Source organism: Lepisosteus platostomus, chromosome 27 (genome assembly GCF_059453375.1).
Source record: "Lepisosteus platostomus isolate fLepPlt1 chromosome 27, fLepPlt1.hap1, whole genome shotgun sequence".
Taxonomy (NCBI): Eukaryota; Metazoa; Chordata; class Actinopteri; order Semionotiformes; family Lepisosteidae; genus Lepisosteus; species Lepisosteus platostomus.
The window spans coordinates 3,885,001-3,907,520 of record NC_142637.1 but is presented as its reverse complement, the minus strand read 5'-3'; the positions used below and the strand labels follow the sequence as shown (position 1 = coordinate 3,907,520).

At 43.1% G+C, this 22,520-nt stretch overlaps 1 protein-coding gene across 3 annotated transcripts; it reads right to left on the bottom strand.

The window, feature by feature from the left end:
- Nucleotides 1-1,697: 1,697 nt before the first annotated feature.
- pgpep1 (pyroglutamyl-peptidase I) lies at nucleotides 1,698-21,669 on the bottom strand. 3 transcript variants are annotated; one of them, XM_088621987.1, is made up of 6 exons: nucleotides 21,551-21,669; nucleotides 21,134-21,256; nucleotides 12,094-12,146; nucleotides 6,923-7,039; nucleotides 5,937-6,169; nucleotides 1,698-4,934 (listed from the first exon to the last, which is right to left on the bottom strand). In XM_088621987.1, exons 2-6 carry the CDS (start codon nucleotides 21,210-21,212, stop codon nucleotides 4,742-4,744), a joined length of 675 nt encoding a protein of 224 aa, XP_088478113.1. In that variant the 5' UTR covers nucleotides 21,213-21,256; nucleotides 21,551-21,669; the 3' UTR covers nucleotides 1,698-4,741. The 3 variants fall into 3 exon arrangements, with proteins under 3 accessions (XP_088478113.1, XP_088478114.1, XP_088478115.1); XM_088621988.1 differs by lacking the exons at nucleotides 21,134-21,256; nucleotides 21,551-21,669 and adding an exon at nucleotides 19,391-19,525; XM_088621989.1 differs by lacking the exons at nucleotides 21,134-21,256; nucleotides 21,551-21,669 and adding an exon at nucleotides 17,626-17,888.
- Nucleotides 21,670-22,520: the final 851 nt, after the last annotated feature.

Sequence of the window (22,520 nt, the reverse complement as noted above, 5' to 3'; positions counted from 1 at the left end):
GGATTTCACCTTTGTTGGGATTTTCTTTTTGAGTTCCAGGAAAGTGCCCGAAGGAAATATCAGCGAGCATGGGGAGAAAGTGACGTTGACAGAGCACTTACATAGAGCAGCAGCACGCTGATTGGAGCATACAAGTCAAATAAACTATTTTTATATAGACACTTTTAAAATTGTCTCGTCCAAGTTCTTCACAGAACCAACAACAAAACAATACAGTTGGAGAGGAGATAGTGGAAGGGGGAATGGAATACAGTAGGAAAGCAAGGGGGCAGACACCAGTTAAGTCAAAACCCTTTTTAAAAAGAAGGGCTTGAGTCTAGATGTAAAAGACCCCCAAGCAAGGTGACTCTGATATCCTTAGGGATGGAGTTCCAGAGCTCTGGGGCGGAGCAGGAGAAGGCCCCGTCACCCATAGAGTGTAGACAGGCCTGGGGGACAGACAGGAGAGCCGAGTTAGACAAGTGAAGTCTGCAGGACAAGAGTAACTATGAGGAAGGTAACTCCTTCATGGGGATGTGGAAAATCTTCGTCTGTATTCGCCGCAGCTGCCGTAGATGTGGTTGATCTGGCTCACACCCCCAGGGTCTCTCGGAGAGATGACTGCCTCCGCACAACAGCCACAGAACACAAGCTTCCTGAGGCTTACATAACTTGTTTACCCAAACTCCTGCTAAAGCACGGTTTTGTAATGTAGATAAATCAACAAGGTTGTAATCTTCCAGCTTCTCTACCCAGACCCCTGACCTTCTGCGGCCAATGGTTTGACACCCAAGAACGCTCGCTCCTACGGCCTGGGTCTTTGTCTTTCATTCTTTCTCTGGCAAATCATAGGTTTGTGCCACATCATTCAATTTAACTCTCCAGCTCACACACCGATCTTTTTATAGATCGGTGCTCATCAACATGCCGTCGCGGGTCTCCGTACAGATTCGAAGGTTTTTTGGTGACCTGTTCCACCTTTGTAACTCAGAGCTGTTAGGTCCACTTTTCTGGATTTTAACAAGGACCACAAGAACACCCAACCTTATTTTATAGTGCTGTAGGTGGTCAGATTCACATCCCGTTTCCTTGTCTACCAATCGCTATCACAGATGTTTGAGACTGGAAGAGCTTGTCCTTTAGACCTGAAACTGAGGTCCTGACTATTGAGTCATGAAAACATCCCCTGCCACTGTTTGCAAGTAGATGTTTAAACTAATGTACTAAATTCAATTGTCATCTCTAAATTGTGCTTAGTGGATTCAACTTTCCATGTCTACCTGATCTAATGTGCAGTGGGGCTGCTGGTGCAGAATAGGTACCACGTCACCCAAGTGGGTGCTTGATTAGGTCGTGTCCCCCAGTATGAAAGCAATGCATTTTATATGTCCAATTTGTAGCTTCCATCCTGCATTTGATTAAAACTTTTGGTGTAAACACTTTCTCAGCAGTCAGTCCCAAGGGATTATTGTATTTATTAAGGATTTGAACTTCTAGGTGACTGCTAATGTGGCTGTGATTTATACATAAATTGTCTTACAAGTACAATATATTTTGAAAGTGTCAAGAGACTTGGCAATTGTAAATACTATAATGAATTAAATGTAACGTCCCTTAGATTTACCCAGTTTTATGGTTTACAGGGTTACATTTTTCAGAAACAGTGGGGGTAACATACTGAAGCAGGTTTGGAACAGCACAAGACAAAGCAAAGAGACTGGAGAATAAAGAGTTTATTAATTTTTCTTCACTACAGGGGCCCAACATGCCCAGTTTTGTCATATTTTCTATTTTGATGTCACTTACAAAGACAAGATTCGGCTTAAAAGTCCGATACCAAATAATGGGAAAAATATACTTCCTTACAGTGGAATTGGATATAAATCTAGATGCCACATTAAAATATAGAGCACACAAAAAAAATCATTTCAAAGAAGGGAGCATTATGACAGAGGTAGGTACAGTATATACTGGAAAGAGCTTTTAATTGGGCCTGATGTTGAGGACACTCAGATTTTGACTAAGGTAACACTGGTGTTAAGTAGCATGGACAGCCCTTTCCAACACCCCAGATTATGTTTTGGTTTAAAAAGGCACTGTTAACAAGAGACATCCTTTACTGATGCATGCTTAATTGACACTCGGGGTCCCATGACACCAAGTTCTTCATCACGTAAAGTAGGCATTTTTTCTTTACACCCAAGGCAGTTTAACTATTTGTCTTTTTACACCATCCTGTAGGAAGAGGCAACTCTCACCACAGAACACACAGGCAGTGACAACCTTCCTTCCACAACCACACCCCCCTCCTCCAGTCACTCCCTCATTCTCTGATCAACATGGTTCTCCTTTACAAACCCACTACTCTTTCTGCATCATCTGCAATTCTAGAAACTGCTTCTGCTAGGCTCTTTTTAAGATCTTGGTAATTACACAGTGGCAGAAATGGAGTTCGCGGTCAAGGATGAACCGAAAAAGAAAAAAGGAAAATTTTCACCATGGGACAGTTCGTCTCACAAGTGACTTGTTTCCATCCGAATAAAATAAGTCATTACCGTAATGCACTGCTAATACAGATCCAGTTCTACAAATACTAAACCATCTTCAAGAGCAAAGAGCAGGTGTACAGGTCACAAGATTTCATTTGGCTGAATTTTCTTGTTTATTGATGAGAAGCTAAAAGTAGGGATCGGGTGTGTGACAGGCATGGTTTCTGCATGCAATCAAGAGCCAATCAAAATGAACTTTAACTTAAAATGAAGTGACAATACCTATCACAGACCAGTGGTCTTAATCCTGATTGATGCCAGTCACCCCAAATCCACATTTTCTTTAGACAATACTATTGCCGAAATGTAGAGCTGCTATAATGGACTAATTTATAAGTGACGCACAGTGCATAAAGCTTGTATTCATACAATCCGGAATTCAAAATGTCTGTAAACTGCGGCAGCAGTTCATTTTGATGGCCACGTTTGTATCCAAGGAAGAAATAGTTTCTTGCAAGCTTGGATTTTCATGATTGCAATCCTGCTCAGAAAAGGTGGACAGGCTTTCAAAGGAACATTGATGGAAACAATATCAAATATACAAAATCCAGCTGACCGATTAATGATTTGATGCCATTGAAAACGAAATGTTCAGAAGTTTTCTAGTATAAGGGGTTTATGATAGACTATCGCCGCAATAAAGGTACAATTCCACAAGGGGGAGCTATAAATTAAGTGTAATCATCCACAAAGATGCAAGTGCAAGACCTTGGCTCAACAATGAAGACAGCACAGTTCAAGCTAGTTTAAGGTATTAACAGCACAGTCAATATCACAGTCTTCAGATGCATCACAACAGTTGCTCTCCATGGTCAAATTAAGAATCTGAAATTTTGTTCTAAATAGGAGAGTTCTTGACCAGAGGAAATCCTGTCAAACATCTGTGAAAAACAAACACTTATCTATACCACACAGTTTTAAGGGTTCCAATACAACCATCACAATTTCAGAACATAACCCAATTACCCAGTTGGAGACTTAATTAATGTAAACATTAAAACAAAGAAACCTGGAATTAGGAAAGTGATAAAATCACAACTGCACAGTTCAATATACTGTATCTAAGACGAGTGCGATTTTAAAATTAAAAGCATTTAAGGTTTATGGTCATACTGAGAGAAATCTTAAGGTGTTGTAGGAATATTCCTAGCTAAAGCCATTAATTGTAAGGTACAGTACTCTAGGAAAAGTGTCTGACAGTTATGAAAATTAAACACTACAGATTCAAAGTGAAAAATTCATGACCAGCTTGGTTTCACATTGCTACATGAGTTGAAGATCTGTTTGACATCTTGAATTTCTTGAAAAAATCTTGAAAAAAAACTCGATTTAAACCACCTTAGAAGGTACAGTACTGCTTCTTATAAAGAAAAGATCCCAAAAGTAAAAACAAAAATGCCTAGGAAACATTACAGATCACAGTCCAGCCTTTTTAACCAAGGAACGAATGCTGTTTTCACTAGAAAACCATCTGAACTGCCAAACTCTCCTAAAAAAATGAAGACCAAGCTTCTTTTCAGGAGGGAGGTATTGAAACACTTTTTAAAAGGAGTAATAAAAGTCTACCGATCATTTTTAGCAAATCACTGATTTTTTATGCGCACTACCAAATTAAAAAAAATTAGAATTTAAAATTATCCAGAGCCCCTCAGAAATAACTAACAAGATTAGTCATGCCCCCCCCCCCAGGAATTTAGCCAACATACAGGAAATCTAAAGTCTGATTTAAATAAAAAGACAGGCAGAAGCCAATCCTGAAAAAAGAAAATTCCAATACCACCAGTGAACAAAATACATAAAACACCAAATCGTAAGGCTGGTTGTTAGTATCTGAGTTACAGTAGCCTCGGGCAGGACAGCGAGCTGTGGGTCTTAATATTCTCAGTGGCACGTCCATCACGCCACAGACAGCACTGGAGACACGATCAGCTCCCTTCCAGCAGAAGGACATGAAGGTGGCTGCTCCTTTTATTCCTCCTCCTTCCACCATCTCGCAAGTACAAACGACCTGAAGGTCTCCACCTGTCCTCCCCGGATTTTGGGACTGTGGAGGTACGCTGGTGTGGTGAAACGAGTGGGCTTCGGCAATGAGCTGTGGTGGGGGTGGGGGTTGGATCTGGGGGGGGGTGTGGGGGGGGGAGAAGGCGAGGAATTCACAGTCTGTTCGTTCTCCTAAGTGCAAACCGTCAAGCGGAGCTCCCGGCTGGCTCTCCTCAGTGCCCGTGCTGGCAGTTGATTTTGTCCTCGGCCTGGGCCAGTAGGTCCAGCATCTCCAGGACGATGGCCCGCAGGGCCCGGCCCAGATCTTCGCCGCTGTAGGGCTTGTCCAGCGGAGGCACGTGAATGAACGCCGAGCGCCCGTGGCTCAGGTAGAGCGAAGTGTAGTAGGTGTAGTCGCAGAGGTATCTGCGGAGAAGAGCGTTGACAACTGACCTCAATAGAAAAACCAGCTTGGAGCACGAAGACTGTCAAAGCTCGGCGTTACAGCGCATTGTAGAAAGTACAGCGAAAAAGTCTAACTGGCCCAACCTTGTAATCAGTCTGCAGGTCCTACATTACATACATACAACCAAAGCAATCCACAAAGACTGCACTTAAAACATGGTGGTTAAGATTTCTGAAACAGTTTTGCAGAACCTAATTATCGCGAATCCTGGACCACCCTAATGTTAACTAATGTAGGCAAGATGTGCTAATCCGCACCTGTGGCGCTACATTTCCATGTGTTTTAAGGGTCACTTGGCAGTCATGATGAGCAATAAGCACACTCATTATGGTCACCTTCTAAAGCAGTCTGTTCCACGGATCTGATTGTAGTTTTGCTAAAAAACCTGCTCTATTGCAATTTTTGGAAAACTGATAGAAATAGTATGTTTTCTATTTTAAACAATTCATAGGCAAAATGTCTCAACATAGACCTAATCTTCTATTGTCTACTTATTTAAACTGGCATTTTGTTTTGTGAAATTAAGCAATGCCATTTAAGTGCACTGCACCACAGGTATGAAAGGGTACTGGCAGTGATTTCTAGGCATAAAAAACCCAACACATTCTAAAGATGTGGAAGTACCCTACGATTCCAGTCACTTTTGCATGAATATTTAAACATGAGTGAACATGGAGTTACCTCTGTCACTCAGTCATGTCTGTATTGTGCTGTTCTAGATTTAGATAGAAACACAGAAGCTCGATTACACCCCAGTAACTATTCCCATTGCCTGAAATGCTTACGTCAAACGTCAGAGCCATCCGAACATCAAAGTAGCCAATACACAAGCCCTGAGCCCCTAACAAACCAGCATCACTTCCCAGTTCTACTCCTCAAGCCTCCAGAAGTTGAGGGGGTCAGGCAGTACTTAAATGAGAAAAAAGAGAACTGCAATCCCGATCCCTGCTGTCAAGACTTACCTGCCAGCGTCTTTCGACACCGAAACGGCCACCCCCAGTCCCGAGGCCGTCACCCGCTTGCACACCGAGTCCATGTCAATAACGGAATCTATACATTCCGGGCCGCCCTCTACGCAGCACTGAGAATCGGGGCAGAAACTGCAGTTGTCCAGGCCTTTGTAGCCATGGTTACGGCCACATTTCTCCAGGGTAACCGTTGTCGCCATCCCCGAGAGTCCAACATGGACCACCAGCTGTATCAGACGAAGAAAGAAAAAACAAAATGCAAGTCCAGCCACAAACCCAATGGCCATCCTATCATCTACAAGCCGCCCATTCCCACTAAGATTCCCGTAACCCAGAGCGTATCCTGGACAGATGGGATGCAAGGAATCGGAGAGGGTGCGAGTTTCCTGCCATTTTTGTTTTGTAAAGAATGCATTTGTCTGTAATGGTATATCCTCATCTGGGAAGCTGCGTGATAACGCATGATCGAGCCACATCATTTTTGTTAACATTTCCCATAGTTAGACCAAACTCATTTAAGGCCGAGCCAAAACAATGTCTAGAACAAACATTTCCCAAATCTTTTGTTCGAATACAACCGCTGTATCTAAGGCGATTGTGTCCCCTGTTCATCACTCTATACACATTGCAATGTTTAATTCCATAAATACTACTACTGGGCCGCTGTTCCAGTAAAATAGCTTCTGCCAGAGCCACTGAAATGGAAGGGAGGGAGAGCAAAGGCCTTCAGTGCAACACAAGCCTTCTGCTTCTCTTGCCAAGTGTGCAACAAGACTGCTCGTCAAACACTTCAGAGCAGAAACACCATGGAGAAGAATCACTATTTAAAAAGCAAAAGTTCAGTCCGAGACCTATCCTGTTAGTTTGAGAAGTCTGAATTGCAGTGGCCCTCTTCCTCTCCTTGCTCATCTTCACTGTGTAAAACCCTTGTTTAAAAGCATGCACTATAGACAGATGTCTAATGGGACTCAGGACCGTACTTGAGGATGGTACTGTTTCCATAGCGAAGGGACCAAGCTCTGGACTTTCTGATACTCCACGGGCACCTCATACACATGCAGGTCCACGTCGTTGCCAAGGCCTAACGTCTTCAGCTCCTGAAAGAAGAGGTCAATTCACATCAGCACACTGCTTTTCAAACCTTACTAGGACCCACAGGGTCAACTGGCACAAAATGAAAACAGCATATTGACTGAAGGTCAACCTGTATTAACTAATGTGCTACTTTAGGACCAATTGCAACCAACATGGCCACTTAAGCACCACGCTTAACTGTTCTCAGCTGCAACAATCCCAAGTAACAGCTGCTGCCCTCTAGAGGAGTGGAGCGGTGGCTCTGTGGCTCAGGATCTGTGCCTGTGACTGGAAGGTTGCCGGTTCAAGTCCCACAGCCGGCAGAGGAATCCTACTCCGTTGGGCCCCTGAGCAAGGCCCTTAACCCCAACTGCTCCAGGGGCGCCGTACAATGGCAGACCCTGTGATCTGACCCCAAGCTTCTCTCCCTGTCTGCGTGTCTCATGGAGAGCAAGCTGGGGTCTGCGAAAAGACGAATTCCTAATGCAAGAAATTGTATAGGGTTAATAAAGTAACCTTTATTAAATGTAAAGTATACATTACATTATAGAGGTTACCGAAGTAGGGGACTGCCTAACCTCCTCTTCACATGGGTTCAGCAAGTCAGTAGTGTGCCAAGCAGAACACCGGATCACATTAAAACGTGGAAATAATGTCGTCACTATAACGCATCTTTGAATCCGTTGCCATTAACAAGTTGCTTTCCAGTCACACCACGTGAATAGTGAACTTTAAGGTACATCTATTTGCAGCTGTATGTAGAGCCTTTAGTATGCACTAGTGAATTTTCACTCTTTCCTGGGAAGTGAAGAGAACTGAAACTAAGGGAACACATTTAACTGGGGTGTAGGTCTTAAGTGTTCAACACACTTGCTGTATTTGTCTACCGTATTGAGCCTCTGTACGGTTGTGGTTCTCAGGGGAAAAGGGGGACATTGAGAAATTGGGGGTGCAGAGAATAAGTTTTGTAGGTAAAACTAAGGGTACAATTCAGAAACTCTTATCAGCCTATTTTTGGAAGTGATCCGTGACAGTTCTACAGAACACTGTCCCTTCTCTGTCCTGGGGTCATGGAACAGCTGGAACATGTGGGACACCTCGGAGACAGAACAGGAGGCCCATCCAAGTCGATAGCAAGGTTGTGTAGGGCCGCACATGCTACAGTAATGGTACTGCCCCTTACTGGACTGGGACGTGGACCAAATGAGAGGCAAGCAAAACACTATTTAAAATCCCAAAGGCTCCTGAGGCCAGAGGAATGGCAATGAACTGAAATCGCCTGACAAGATCAGTTACAGAAGCCTGCTAAGTTAGAGCTGTAGATAATTTCTTTAGTGTAGATGTAATCCACTCCCACGTACAAGCACCTTATTAATGCCAATGAAGAAATAAAACCGCCAACACTACTGGACATTAGCTGGTGCTTTTCGTAGCTTATTTAACTCCGCTGTAAAGAATATGCAGTAAATGCCTGTTAGTCATTTATCTCGTATCTATCTTGCTACTTCAAATGAGGAAGATTCAAAAACAAATTAAAAAAGATGCAAGTGCAACAGATGCAGCCCCTGAATAACGCTTCAATTTATACTATTTTAGATACAAAAGTAGCCAGTACATAAAACCAGATTATTGATGTTTGCTTATGGTATGAAGGATTTCTACAAAAATTCACATCAATGCAAATAAAAGTCCCTATAATATGATACATGTTCAAACCCAAACCCCCAACTGCTGTATTAGTTTGTTTTGTGACTAAATGCAATTGACTAACACAATTGCATTAGCACTTACATACTCTTTCTGGTATATTTTAGCATAAGTGCTGTTCTTAACTTAAAAATGGACACCAAGTTGTTAGGGACATTCAGTTACATATAAACATGAGAAAGTAATTATATATTAATGTGGCCTATGTATTAACTTACTGATCACATTAATTAAAATGATCTGATTCAGCCCCCTGAAGTTTGTGCCAATTAAAACAATGCTGAGCCCTCAGAGGAGAGCTGAGCAAAGTTCAGCTGGTCTCCAACTTTGTTCCACACGTTTTTTCATTGGAATAGAGCTGAGCTGAAGATGATCTCCTGATAGGAGGACAGCTATGTGCTTAATCCCAAAGTTTGTTGCAATTGAGTCTTAATGGTTATTCATTTTCGGGATGCGCAGAATGTATACTTAACAGCCCAAATATTACAAAACAACCATCAAATGTGCAAGAACAGTTTGATCAGGATAAAGGATGTTTTCTCTCAATACTTTGAAATATGACAACGATCCTGCAAGCAGACTTGACAATTTTATTTTTTTAGGGAACAGATACAACCATTTCAAGACAAATGGCACAACCATTACACAACCATTCTTTTACAATACAAATACACATCATACATGAGAACTTGGGCTATTCTTATATTTCACATTTTAATCAAATATACAAGTCTTACTTCTTACCGAACTATATACATTTAAAATAAGATGCATACGTTTAATTTATAAAAAGGGAGAAAAGTATATAGATATACATCAATTAAAGTTTCAGTTATTCTGTATTTCAACAAATTGAAATTTTAAGGCTCATTGTCATCTCTGGTGATTGGGAGATGATTTATGAGGCCCAAGTGCAAGCTTAGTGTTTTCAGTGGGACTGAGCTCTGGGTATTGTTCTCGTGAGGGATAGTGACAAACTGGTCTCACTGTCCTCACACCCGCCACACCCTGAAGGCCTATCCATTTCCCTAGGGCAGGGCTAGCAAGCTCTGGTCCTAGCCAGGCATACTCATGCAGGTCTTGCATATCGATATGCAAAGGCTTGGAACAGGAATTAGGGTTGCTTACTCATTTAAGTCAGAAATGATCAAATATGGTCTCAAAGCTACTGGGAAACAGCATTTAAACCTTCTAAACTACCTTTTAAGTGTAGGTCAATTAAGAGATTGGGGGGGGGGGGGGGGGGGAAGGGGTGCCAATGTTAAGAAATATGGTTTAAGGGTGATCTATAGAGCCTATGAAATTGTGCCTTTCCAGGACCAACACTGGACATCCCCGATCTAGGGACCGTTAACGTTTCTTTACAATTCCTGTTAGAATTTTTAAATCCGCAAGCTGACGCATACAGTAGCTTCTTGGTTCCACTTGAAAAAATTTATCTTGCCAAGCTGTAGACTACAAAGCCAGGACGTTAGCATTTCTGTTATGGAAAAGCATCAGGTCTGTAACCCTGTAACAAATGGTGTGCTTACTTCATTGTAAAAACCATCACATTCTCCAAAAATAAAAATTTAAAAATTTAAGAACTATTAACCAGGATTAGTGCTTCATTCTAGCCTATGCTAAACTTAAAAGCATTTTCATGTTAATTCTTTCAAAGAATTTTACAGTCTTTTGGAAAACTCAATGACTGGAGGCAGGACAAGTGAAGAAAGGTTTCCCAGTGCAAGCTGACCAAGAGACCCCAGAATAAGTGTAAAAAAAAAAGACAAGTGTTTTGAGAAACTCAAATTCTTGGTTCTCGAGTTAAATTAAAAATGCATTGTTCTTTAATAGTGTCATTAATTTTATTCAAGGGCCTTGCAAGTTTATTTCTTTGTCATTTTAGGTTTAAAAACAAAAAAGCTTTGCATTTTAAGTAGACAAAATCTTTAGCTCCAAGAGTGAAAGCCCCCAAACCAACACTCATTCTAATCCCCAGACAGCACAAGTCCCAGCCTCAACACCCTATAAATATTGAAGAGGGGGGCATGTTTGACCAAACCCCTGACCCCTCCACAATGCAGCCCTTTGTTTGCATTTAATATCCCTATCAGGTCTGTCTAGACACCCTGACAACCATTGTCCCCCTTCTAATTTCCAATAAAAGGCAGACCCTTCCTTCCCCCAGCTTCTCCAGGCTCAAAATTCACCACTTATGATGTCATCCTGCTCAGCAACAGATCCGGACAAATGTCCAACACAGGGAGCCACGCTTTCAATTAGGAGCACTAGCTCTCCCTCCCCCACTTCCAAATATACAGGCAGTCTTATTGTTAAATGACTTTTTAAGCAATTGCAACACACCAGCTTCAATCAGACTGCTCCTTAACACCATAAAGCAAAGCCATGCCTCAAGCCTTCTTTAATCATGGGAATCTGCTTTGCTGCGTACAGTACAGGCCACAGCAGAGAGTAGTGGTTCCAGCACTGGATCGAACACTGGGTCAAGGGTTCAAATCCAGGGTGGGACAGGGCTGCTACTGCAGCAGCCCTGAGCAAGGCGCTTCACTCAGATGGCTCCTGGCTCCAGTCCTCGCTCCCTGCTGCAGGACGGCAGGTCATTACAGCAAATGAGAACTTGTTTACTTGTGGTGGAACAAAAGAATTAATCTGCACCTGTAATGCTTAATCCTAGTAAGCACCAGAAACAAAATGCATTACACAAGTCTGATTCAAGTGGCACAACAGCAATATCTCAGCAGATATTGGACCACCCTGACCTAAGCACCATTTTCACCCCCCACCCCCTCCAGTTTCTCTTTTCAAATGCAGACAGAGACCTGTAAAAGCAGAGTCCGGAGCTAAGCCTCAGTGCTCTCCAGTCCATAGAGAGAAACGAGTCTGCACTATTCATACTGTGGAACAGGAGTGCAAGACTTAAACATACATTTTAACCTCTCGGCTGGCTAGATCCCCTCTGAAGGTCTGAAGGCTCCTAAAATGAAGTTTACAAGTGTGAACATGCAATGGCACTGGAAAGAGTCTCAGATGCACGGACTCTGGCAGGATTCTCCTCTTTTCCAAGTTATAGAGATTTTATAAACAGCTCTCCACCTGGGAGAAGAATTAATGAAAACACTTTAAGGCTTAACTGGACCAATTTCTTTCTCCTGTACTACAGCTTTAGCTGCAGATGAAGAGGCAACCTGCTGAACTCCGTTCCCTAAGGGAAATCCTGGTCTGCAAATGCTAAATATCTGTGCATTAGTGCAAGTGCACTTATTCATACTGAAGAGAGCCAAGAGAAACATAGCAGATTCACCCAAGCTCAAGTCTGGGACTGTTTAAGAAGTTGCTTTTCCTTTAACCTGCACCACGAGTTACATACCTGTACAGCCACCCAGCTTGCATTAACTGTATGTTCTCCAAAGGGTCCAAATCCTGAAAAAAATAAAAACAGTTTTGAATCCCCAGCTAGGGTTAGCATTCCCACACTACCTAGACATGTTTCACACTCAGTTCTGGGTTTTGGGTCCCAAGGCAACTTTTGGACAAGTGATAATCTGCTCCTACCTGCAAATTTCTTTCAGAAACACAAGCTTACTGAACACACGCTGCTTGGAAAACACTTCAGCAAATTACTTCACCCTAACATTGATCCTCAAACCGTCTTGTATTATCAGCAGATGGCACTCTGAAGGAGGAGGAAGCACCAGGGTTGTTTTCCTAACCTGAAACAGGATAAGCCCAATGTAGCTGGAAGGGCAGGAGTTTAGGAATTCGTACTTGTAGTCTAAAGGTTGAATGCCACCATCCATCATCCAGTGCAGATTTAATAAGTAACTTTTCATTATTCATTACATTCGCCCACACATCACAGAAAGCCTAGCAAAATCTCCCATCATGCAGGGAAAAGTCAAGGTCTTTGAAAACGTCTTGCTGACAGAAATAGAACTGTTTTACCTCTCGCAAGGCAAAACCTGGGGGGGGATGAACCAGGTGTTCATGAGACTCCCTTTCCAAATTTCAGAACCAGGTATTAGCTTGACCTGAAATGCCTAGCAAGCGTTTATGCAAGAACTGTCAATGTTTACTGTCCTAATGCCAAGTCAAATTAACTTCACCTCTCCAGTCTCTCAAACTGCAATGGCATTTAGGAGTCTCCTTATCCTTGAACAGATTCCTGTGCATCTCAAGTGCTGGAAAACCGTTCACAACCTGGCATGAATGACTAACACGCTGCACGAAACCTCAGCTGTGCAGTGGCCTTTCAACACGGAAACGGAACTCAAGTACAATGTAGCATTAATCTCATCCACACCAGAGGGTCCATTCACGTCTTGAGCAGCAGAACTCCCTCGCACTCCCTCCATTGCACTAGTGATGTTCAATTGTGTGGCCCTTTCCCCATATGAATGCTTCATTGGCTTAAATTTAGACATTTAACTGGGGAAAAAAAAACACATTAATTTTTCAACATTTACACCATCCTACATTTTAAAACGTGGCACTTTCATTAAACCAAAGAGCAACTACCGTCTTTAGGCACGGGTCATTTCCTTCGGCTGTTGGCAATGCCCAGAACAACCTGCAGAGAGAGACAAAATGTCCCACCTTTACATCCAGAGTTATTTTCCATCAGACCACGGATCTTTTCCGCCCAACTTTCACGTTAATACCAAATCCGTATTTTGTCATTACGAATCTCATTCTCAAGCAACTTGGCTTGGTTAGAGGATTACTGAACAGTTTTCAAATCAATTGCCGAACACAAGGCAAAAAAAGTTCTTACCAAACATCTGCTGCATTGTTCCCTGTAAGTGATGGAAGATATCAAGTCAGACCGATTCCTACAGGACCACAATCAGATTTACCATTATCAGCCATGTGCCAACTTTAGGGACAGCAGCAAAAGCTCTTCAAGTTACTATACCATCTGCAGAAAGGCTCAATAAACACAAAGGGAGCTACCGTTTCTCTCCTAGTAAAACAAAGTTTTACAGTTCCACCAGAACTAGGTGTGGTGATCATTCTTAAATGGCTAATATGAAAAACTGATGTAGACTGACTGTGTTTTTGCCAGACATAAGACAAGCCTCTTCATGTCTGCACTGCGCTCCAATTTCGCTGTATGACCATACAATCAGAAAAGCTGATTGTATGTGTGGTGCCGTCAGGAATTACTCAAACTGCTTTTCAGATAAGCTAAAAGCACGTCGTCTTATCCATGCGTCGTTCAATAGCTGGATGCAGTCACCCCCCCACCTTCAGGTCCCTGTCAGCAGTGAAGAGTTCAAGAAATGTTTTGAAGGAGAAAATCCCAGATCTCCCCTAAACCGGAGAAAGAGCAGCAAGTTGTGCCTTTCCTTGAACTCCTCTCCAGGCCAAACCGGCTGTCGGGCTGGGCAACTGTGGCACTGCGACAGCAGAACAAGGCCTCACACAGCTCTGGAAGCACACTGACACTTTTCCCTTCTATAGCAGTACCCACTCCTGAAAAACACAAGACTCTCGATCAATCGGCGTCACAGGAGTATGGAAAGCCAATTTCAGGCCAAGCGCAGCAGATGAAAGGACAAAAGGAGAAGGCTCGGTCTAATTGTTTCTCCCCTGTGGGGTTTCTCTTGGAAAAGGTCTAATGGACAGTCACATGCCCACAGCACAGAAATTGCATGATTTACTGAAAGGCAGGCCAGACCACACCACACCCCACTCTCATGAACAATAATACAGCATTACAGGAAACAGCTCCATGTGCAAGGGAAGCCTGTGTTTTCCTACAGCGTGCCAGAGATCCGTGCCAGAATGGTGCCCCCCCCCCCCCAGAGCAATGCTTGCTCAGAGATGCCTTTTCTCACTCAGATATTCCGCAGTCACATCCTCCCTGGTCACCCCAGACACGCTGGGCTACTTGGGTAATGGGTCCATCCAAGTAAGTCTCTTTTCTTTCTTCTACTCATTCCTGCTAATTGCAGCAGCGCACAAGACTGAAATACTTTGGAGAATGGAACTCGGGCTGTGGCACACCATTTTCAACCACTACGGCTGCTCCTTATTCAAAAGACAAAAGAAACTAAGCAATTCATTGGGAATTCCTGAAAAGCATTGTATGGATAAAGCATGACAATGGAAGGGTGGTTTATTTATTATATTCAGGTTATGAGCACATTTTCATTTAAATCAACATGCCTCCCCAGTACCTGATACAATACATAGGTTTCATGTGTGAAACCAAGACGCTGGCTTGGATAAGCACAACAGTCCTGCTGTCGACCGACTTAGGAACCTTTTGGTTTAGCTGTATAAAACAAAAAAGTGCCTCTTACAGAGCGATGAATACACATTTTGATGTAAATAAACATTGTATATTTTAGCATACCCAGCTTCACTGAAGCAGTCGCAGCACAGTTCAAAACTATCCTGCTCTTACTTAGTGTTGTACTGTTCTTCTAGGACTAGTATAATAAAACCAAGCAGCTGGGCAGCCAGTACTGCCCAGAGCTAGTGCAGCTCAAGAAAGTGTTTCTAATTTAGATTTAATAGGCTCACACATCAGCACTTGGTACAGGATCTGGAATAACCCCTGCTGGAATGCTGCGGTTTATTTCTGTCACACTGATGTTCCCAGACAACGCAACTTCTGCAAACAGAACGTGCAACACAGCCTTTGCGGTGTTGAAACACCAAATCTGTAAGGAGGAAAGCTGATCACTGTGCTTTTGGGTTTTGACCTCCAGGTATGCAGAAAACTGGCAACGCTCACTACCCAGTCCCAGTGTCGGGCAACAAATCTCTTAGCTAGTTTACCTTTCAGACAGACCTATTACGTTGAGATTTTAAGCTGCAATTTGCATTATATGTAGCGTTGACCTCAAAGCATCCTTATTCCCACCTTTGTGTCACCCAGAAAGTTTCCTAGCAAAATGTCCTCATCCATGAGGCCTTCCCACAGGGAATACAGGAAGCCTTACACTAAATAAGGAACTACTTACTGTTTTTTTTTCATTGGAATCAGCTGACCAAGTGAAACCAAGCAGGATAATGTTACAAAACTTTTTTTTTCTGAGCGGCAGAGGCTCAAAATGAGAATTAAACTGGTTGTTACATGTTCAGAATGACATCATGCACTTTGTGCACTGTTTGACCCTAACCCTCAACACCCTCACCTTGGAGGGCTTTTCTGAGCTGCCTTAAGCTACAGTAAAGGCTAATTACCCACTTGAAGACTTTTACTCACTAGCAAGGTACTTGATTGGAAAATGTGCAAGCTTTCTTTCTACTTAGACCTTTGGAATTTTACACTTCCTTTGAAGTAACAGTTCGAAGGCAGCCTCCAACGTGTTTTAAGAGCTGAAAGCACGCCACAGTGTTCAAATTAAATCCTATTAAGTCAGTTAATGGTTCGACAGTGTAAATGAGAGCTTGTCCGGAACAAAAACAGCAGGCGTGGGGTCACGCAGACTGGGAACCCCTGAGCTAAAGCAGAGTTCACTAACCCTGGTCCCAGACAGCCCTAGCACAGAGGGTCTTCTACGACACTTCAAATGGCCAGCTGTTCAAGGCCAGGGCAGAAAAGCTCAACTAGTCAAACTGGGCCTTAAACCCGTCCCGTTTTTACTCGGATTTTGCAGTGCGGCGTTGAAGAGATCTCGAAACCCAAACGTGATGTGAAGGAGTACCCCCCCCAACTTCAATGAGCAGCACTAAGAGAAATCCATGTGAGGGGGGGGACGGAAAACTGCAAAGCGATAATTAAACCTCGTCTTCAAAGCACCCACACACGACAGTTTCTCCTAGTTCAGGAGCGTAAAACGGAACTCGTTTGCAAATTTAGAGCAGATCTCCCCACCCCACCCCCAAAATCCAGGTACCCAGCAGGTCTCGCTTAAAAGAACCGCACGTTGCCGCGGAGCGCCGCCCGTCAAAATACAGATTTGGCTACAGTAGATGTTAATTGTCACTGGATGAAATCTACAATGCCGTTCAAAATGGCACATGCACCGACCCCGTACGTATCCGTGCACGGTAGAAACGGCATGTGGAGGTGCTGGCGAGGCTGAATGAGCATGGATCCTGCCTTAGCTGAATGCCTTCATATCGCGCCGCAGAATTAATTGGCCCCTAGTTTCTCACGGGGACTAAGCGGGGTCTCCGTCTGAGGAAAAGGGTGGGGAGGAGGGGGGGGTACAGAGGTCGGCAGCTGGGTTGTCAGCCTCTCTTTTGTCTGCGGCTCTGTTCCCAGGCAATCTGCATCTCTTATCTGTCTGACCCGGGGCTGCCACGGCGCTTTGTGCGATGAGTGAGAAACGCCAACCAGCCAAGCATAGGTGCGACACCGCACCGCCGAGGAACAATAAAAACCTCCGCGAACCGTGCGGGGGTGAAAGGGGAGGCATTTTTGGGTCGCGATAACGCCGAGACAAAACTTGCAGGACGCCAGTCCACCCCCCCACTTACCCAGCCAACTTTCCTCTACTCTTATATCAATTAAGACACTTCTGAAATTACAATACGCATCCGGCGAGAGACACTGTAATAAAGTTAGGATACGCCGATAACTTAAAAAAAAAACGCATGCATATATTCGAGTGGGTGAATTTCTAAACAGCATGAAGAAAACGCAGACAACGCTGCCTTGAAACGTCAGCTTCTCCACGGTGATATGTAATAAGACGGTAGCATGCAGTCCGAGGGATTCAGCCCGAGCGGGGTGCTATCGCTTAACTTTTTTAAAGCGGAGAACCGGCGTAACCGCGAAGATGACGGATTTTAAACTTTTTTTTTTTTACAGAAAATGAAACTCGCACCATCGGCATACGTCTCGGCTTGTTCTTTGCCCTCCTCCTCCGCTTCTGTATCCACTAAGCTCGCCGAGGCACGGCGAAGACGAGAAAAGACCAGAGAAAGTTGACCAGCTTACCTGTGACTACAACAGTCCGCTTGCCGTTATCCATGCCTGCCCTCCGGAACGTGGAGAAAGAGAAACAAGGACACCCTTTTAATTTACGTGGGGGTTTAACCCGGCCTCACCGAAAAAACACCGTCCTTCGCTTGCTTTCCCCGGCTGCCTCACTTTCTGGAGTCAGGCGTTTGCAGCTCCTTTACTTGCTCTGTCTTTCCTCGCCTGTTCCTCTTTCTCGCTTACGGGCAGGCGGCGTCTGACGTCGCCACGCTCGACACCTGCATCAGCTGATGACACGCAAACACACACAGCAGGGACACGTGGGGTGCCCGCAAAGCCGGGGAGGAGGAGGAGGAGGAGGAGGAGGAGGGGGGCTCAGCCGACGAGGCCTGCGAGATGCATGCTTACTCATCGGGTTACACGCTCGCCAGGCGAGAAGGGGGGTCGCGCTGTGACCGGACCGGTAATTATGTTCTGCAGACGATGCGGTTCCCATGGGTGACCAGATGTCTAGATGTCAAAGGCACAGGAAAAAAAAAAACCCCAGACAGCCCACTCTCCTGAGAAAACCCAAAATAATATGTGCTCAATTACGGAGCTAGACACGAGTAAGCAGCCTCTGATCCTGGACTGTCACCACTCCTGGTTTTCATTACCTCTCAGACCGTAATGATTTAATTGAACCAATTAAGTGCAGAACAATTGCAATCAGCTTAACCAGATGCGAAATGAAAGGTGCCACTAACAGCTGCAGGAACTGGGGACTCCAGGTTCGGGGGAGACAGGTGAAAGGCACTTGGGTAAAACTGCCCTTGTATCACATGGTGTCAAACAGACAGGAAATGGCAAGCCAGGATTAGACAACCTGGTCGGACTGTTGTAAAAGTGCCTGCAGTTGCATTTCTTCACAGGCAGGAAAGCAAATTCTGCTAAGTTGGGTAGACTAGCAACAACCTGAACAACTATAAAGAACAACTGTGGTCACACAACATGTATAACACACAGACATGATATTTTTGCCATTTTCCCAGGGTCAAGCAAGATGTGCGATTGTAGCCAAGTATGAATTCAGAATTAAGTTCTGTATGATTACATTGATAGCAATATACTGTATAATAGCATATGGGTAATTACATGCATATATACATACATACATATGTGATAATTAAAGGCAGCAAAAGGTTTTTATATTTTACTAAGGCAGGAAAGTTGGTGTGTTCTTTAGGGAAAGTCATTGTAACCAAGGGGACTGCTGACCGTGAAAGATACTCGCTTTGCTTCCAGTCTCTAACAGATGTGAACTTTTTTTTGTATGTTTTTATTAATGAGAACACAAATCATTCTCATCTCCCATTCCAGTGATCACACAAACTGGCCCTGGATGGGTAGGAGACAGTGAATCACATCTAAATGTCAGGTTCATGCATTACAATATTAGCTCTAAAGGTTTTGGCTTAAATCACTTGGCGATTCCTAATTTGTCCTAAAGGCGGACTCCCCCCCAAAGTGTAATAAAGCGGGCAAAAAAAAAAAAAATCAATATTTTTTATAATCGAGATCTCACATGCTCTGGTGTCGATTGCTCATGTTTTCCAAGAAGCCCCAGGTCACTGGGTGGTATTTAGAAGGTAAATGATTCAGGTTTAGTAATGATTTAATTAATGAACTTGGGTCTGGACCACAGCTATACTGTAGGGAGCTACCGTCTTCCTATTAAAAAAAAAGCAATATTTTTAATCACTGAATATGGATAGAATATAATCCCCATGTTTGCATGGATTACCTCCAGGTACTCCGGTTTTCTCTCTGTCCAGACACATACTGGCAGGTTAATTGGCTTCAGGGAAAGTGGCCCAGGTGTGGGTGTCTGCTGGTCTCTTTGTGCCCCATCGCTCGCCAGAAGAAACTGGGGCTCCCCTGCCACTCTGAATTGGACAAGGAGGTTGGAAGAGGGAGTGATGGAGGATGAAAGTTCATACTTTAATGCAGTTGTTGCTAACCCTGGTCCTGAGCTACTCCTGTGTCTGCTGGTTTTCATTCCAGCTGAGCCGTTTCATCACTGATGCAAGTTGATGCCTTTAATTGACCTGTTTGCTCAGTCCTTTCTTTACCTGTTTTTGTGTGCAGTCCTTGTTTTGAACAAACCCTTCTTGAAGCATATTGTTCCAGCAATAGATTTGTTTGTAACTTTATGCCGTTTTTCCTCAACTAGATCATTAGGAAATGGCTAATGTATTTCTGTTAAAACAGTTTGGAACAAGTTTTATGTAAGTAACGTTTGTGTTGAACACTATATCAGACACAACCACAGTGAGAATTTCCGTCCGTCTCCTGCAGGGGTCGAGCTGGTTACATTTCAGCTAACACACACGAGTCGTGGGAGTTCTGACTTGCAGCAATTGGCCCAAGGTGATATTAGTTAGGAATCCCATCCAACATTTTAAGGGCTGAAAAATGATTTAAAAACCTGCCTCATTTAGAGGATTGAAAGATATTCGACTTGAATAAAAGCCAGAACAAACGGGGTTCCCTTATCACCAGGGTTGGAAACCACTTCTTCAACGAGATAATTTTGTGCTTACAATTAAAAAAAAAAGCTATTTTTAGCATTTGTACAATAAAACCAAATTGATTACAATAGCAACATTACTTGTACAAATAATAACCTAAATGGATGCTTTAGGTACAGTATTAACCTTTTATGGTATTTACGATAATGGAAAGGGTGCTCTCTAAAATAAGGCTCAGTAGCAAACTCGCCGACATCTCACATATCCACCAGTCTGACGTTTCATTAATCAAAGGAGTGGCATTTTAATGGTCTTAAAAATTTAGAAGACATCTTTGAGTTATTCATACAACTCTTCAAAGGGCGTTTATTTCTCAACTTCAGGGAGGCCACGATATGCACATGGGGTCATGGAACAGTCACCGGAATAAGACATAAGGAGTGGAATAAACACTGATAAACATTACCGACTCCGTGATCAACGTGCAGAAGCTTGTTCAGGACAGAATATTGATTACTGGGGTGCTTGGAGCAGCCACAGCACTGATAGACAGTGACCTTTCCAGCAAGCCACAGGAGAGTTTGAGAATATACAGAACAGAACAAATGAACCACAGATATGCTTTCTTACCGCGTGCTGGCAAATAGGGTTTCAGAACATGGAGGGGGGGGTAATGACTGTAGGTTTTTGTATATATTGGCAAAGGTTATGCACTCCAATCGAACATCACAATCCTTCCTTCAAAAATCTCTCTCTACAACCAAATACTCTCTGTCTCTCAGCCAGTGTGCAAGGTATTATTTATATTCTAATGTGGTAGAGGTATGTGAAAGATATTTAGGTAACAAGACTCCCAGATGGAACTGCTCCCATATAGTCAACTAGCCACTGCAACAAATCACGATATAGGGAATGCGACTACTATTGCAAAATGGTCACTGGCTATTAAATATAACTTGTGACAGATCTCCCCTCCGTTTTGATGGTAACGAAGGGTGAGGAATGTGTACACTTACCTTCGTGTAAATTAAAATGAGGCGGGGTGGACGGACACCCATTCAGTATAGCCTGGTCATCTGTACTGCCCCCCGGCATGCACACGCGCCGTTATCTCGGGGAGAAAAAGATTTTTTCTCATCCTGCACAAACATGCAACACATAAGGACTAAGGATGAATGGAGTCTTTGTGCGTTTTCTTTCGGGTTCCTTCGTCTTCTTTAAAGATAACTTAAGCTTTCATTCACGTGGTATTTTTTTTTAATTACCCCAATCCCTAGCAAACACATTAAATACAACCTTTGACACTAGTAACCTGAAATCTCCTTTTGAGATTAGGAGTGTAACCTGCAGCCCACCCTACAAGACTGCATCAACCCATACTTGACTCCTGAAAGCGTATAATGTCGGCCAGCAATGACATTAATCAGGCTCACCTTATCAACAAAAATCCCACGAAATTTGCTTTTCATTGTCATTTCGTCGGCACAGAACCTATTTTTAATTTCAGGTCTGCTGCTCTTGAAAAAACTGAAGCCGCCCTTTGCGCGATCTGTCGCTTAAAAAACGCCACGAAATATTTAAATGCTTTAGGTCTGTGTCCTAATTTAAAGAATAACTGAATTCATTCCTCAACTCTACACAGCTGTGCATTTGACAATGTTTATTCTAAACAAGCTGAAATGAAATTATTAGGAATTGCTATATCAGTAGTCCTGTCCTGTATAGGATGCGCCTATCACCAGAACAATAAGCATTCTGATGATAGGTTCGGAAACACGAATAATAGAAAACTATTGAATATTAATAGCAGATCAAAGGTACAAAGAGAAAAATATGTGGACATAGTTGTTCCAAAGCAGAAGATTTGTATGCCTCGCTGAATCATGATTAATGTTCCCTTATTAAACACCTTTAAATTATTTCGATAAATCTAATTAAACTCGTTACTAATAAAATCTGAACAATTTAATGCTGTCATGCTAACCGAGGGATGTGAGCTGTTGAGCTCGAAGTTTTGGTGGGGACCTTTTAACTGAATTGGCAGAGGGCCTAGTTAAATATCGAGGACTACGTGTGATATCACATCCTAAATCACATGTTCACATGGGGGTCTGGATGTCTCCAAATGTGATTTTTCGTAGGGACATCTTCAGATCTATTATGTCTGTCAAAAACACACTTAATACATTATTTTAGAAAAGGTAATCGCTTCCATCATCATATATATATATATAACATATTCTTTCTTTTTCACACTGAAATATATATTTTTCTAAAGTTCCTTTGCTAGCTTTGTAATATACTCTTCCGCGTTTTCACTCTGCAGAACAGAAGGAGGATGCGAGCATGTTTTTACGACAGAAGCATACTTTACGGCAAACTGTACAAATCAATTGGCGGCAA

Coding starts and splice junctions, on each gene's coding strand:
- pgpep1 (XM_088621987.1), bottom strand. CDS start 21,212: ATGCCGGGGGGCAGTACAGATGACCAGGCTATACTGAATGGGTGTCCG. Junction 12,147..21,133: donor TCATTTTAATTTACACGAAG/GTAAGTGTACAC, acceptor TATTTTTTTCAG/GATTTGGACCCTTTGGAGAA. Junction 7,040..12,093: donor CAAGCTGGGTGGCTGTACAG/GTATGTAACTCG, acceptor CTCTTCTTTCAG/GAGCTGAAGACGTTAGGCCT.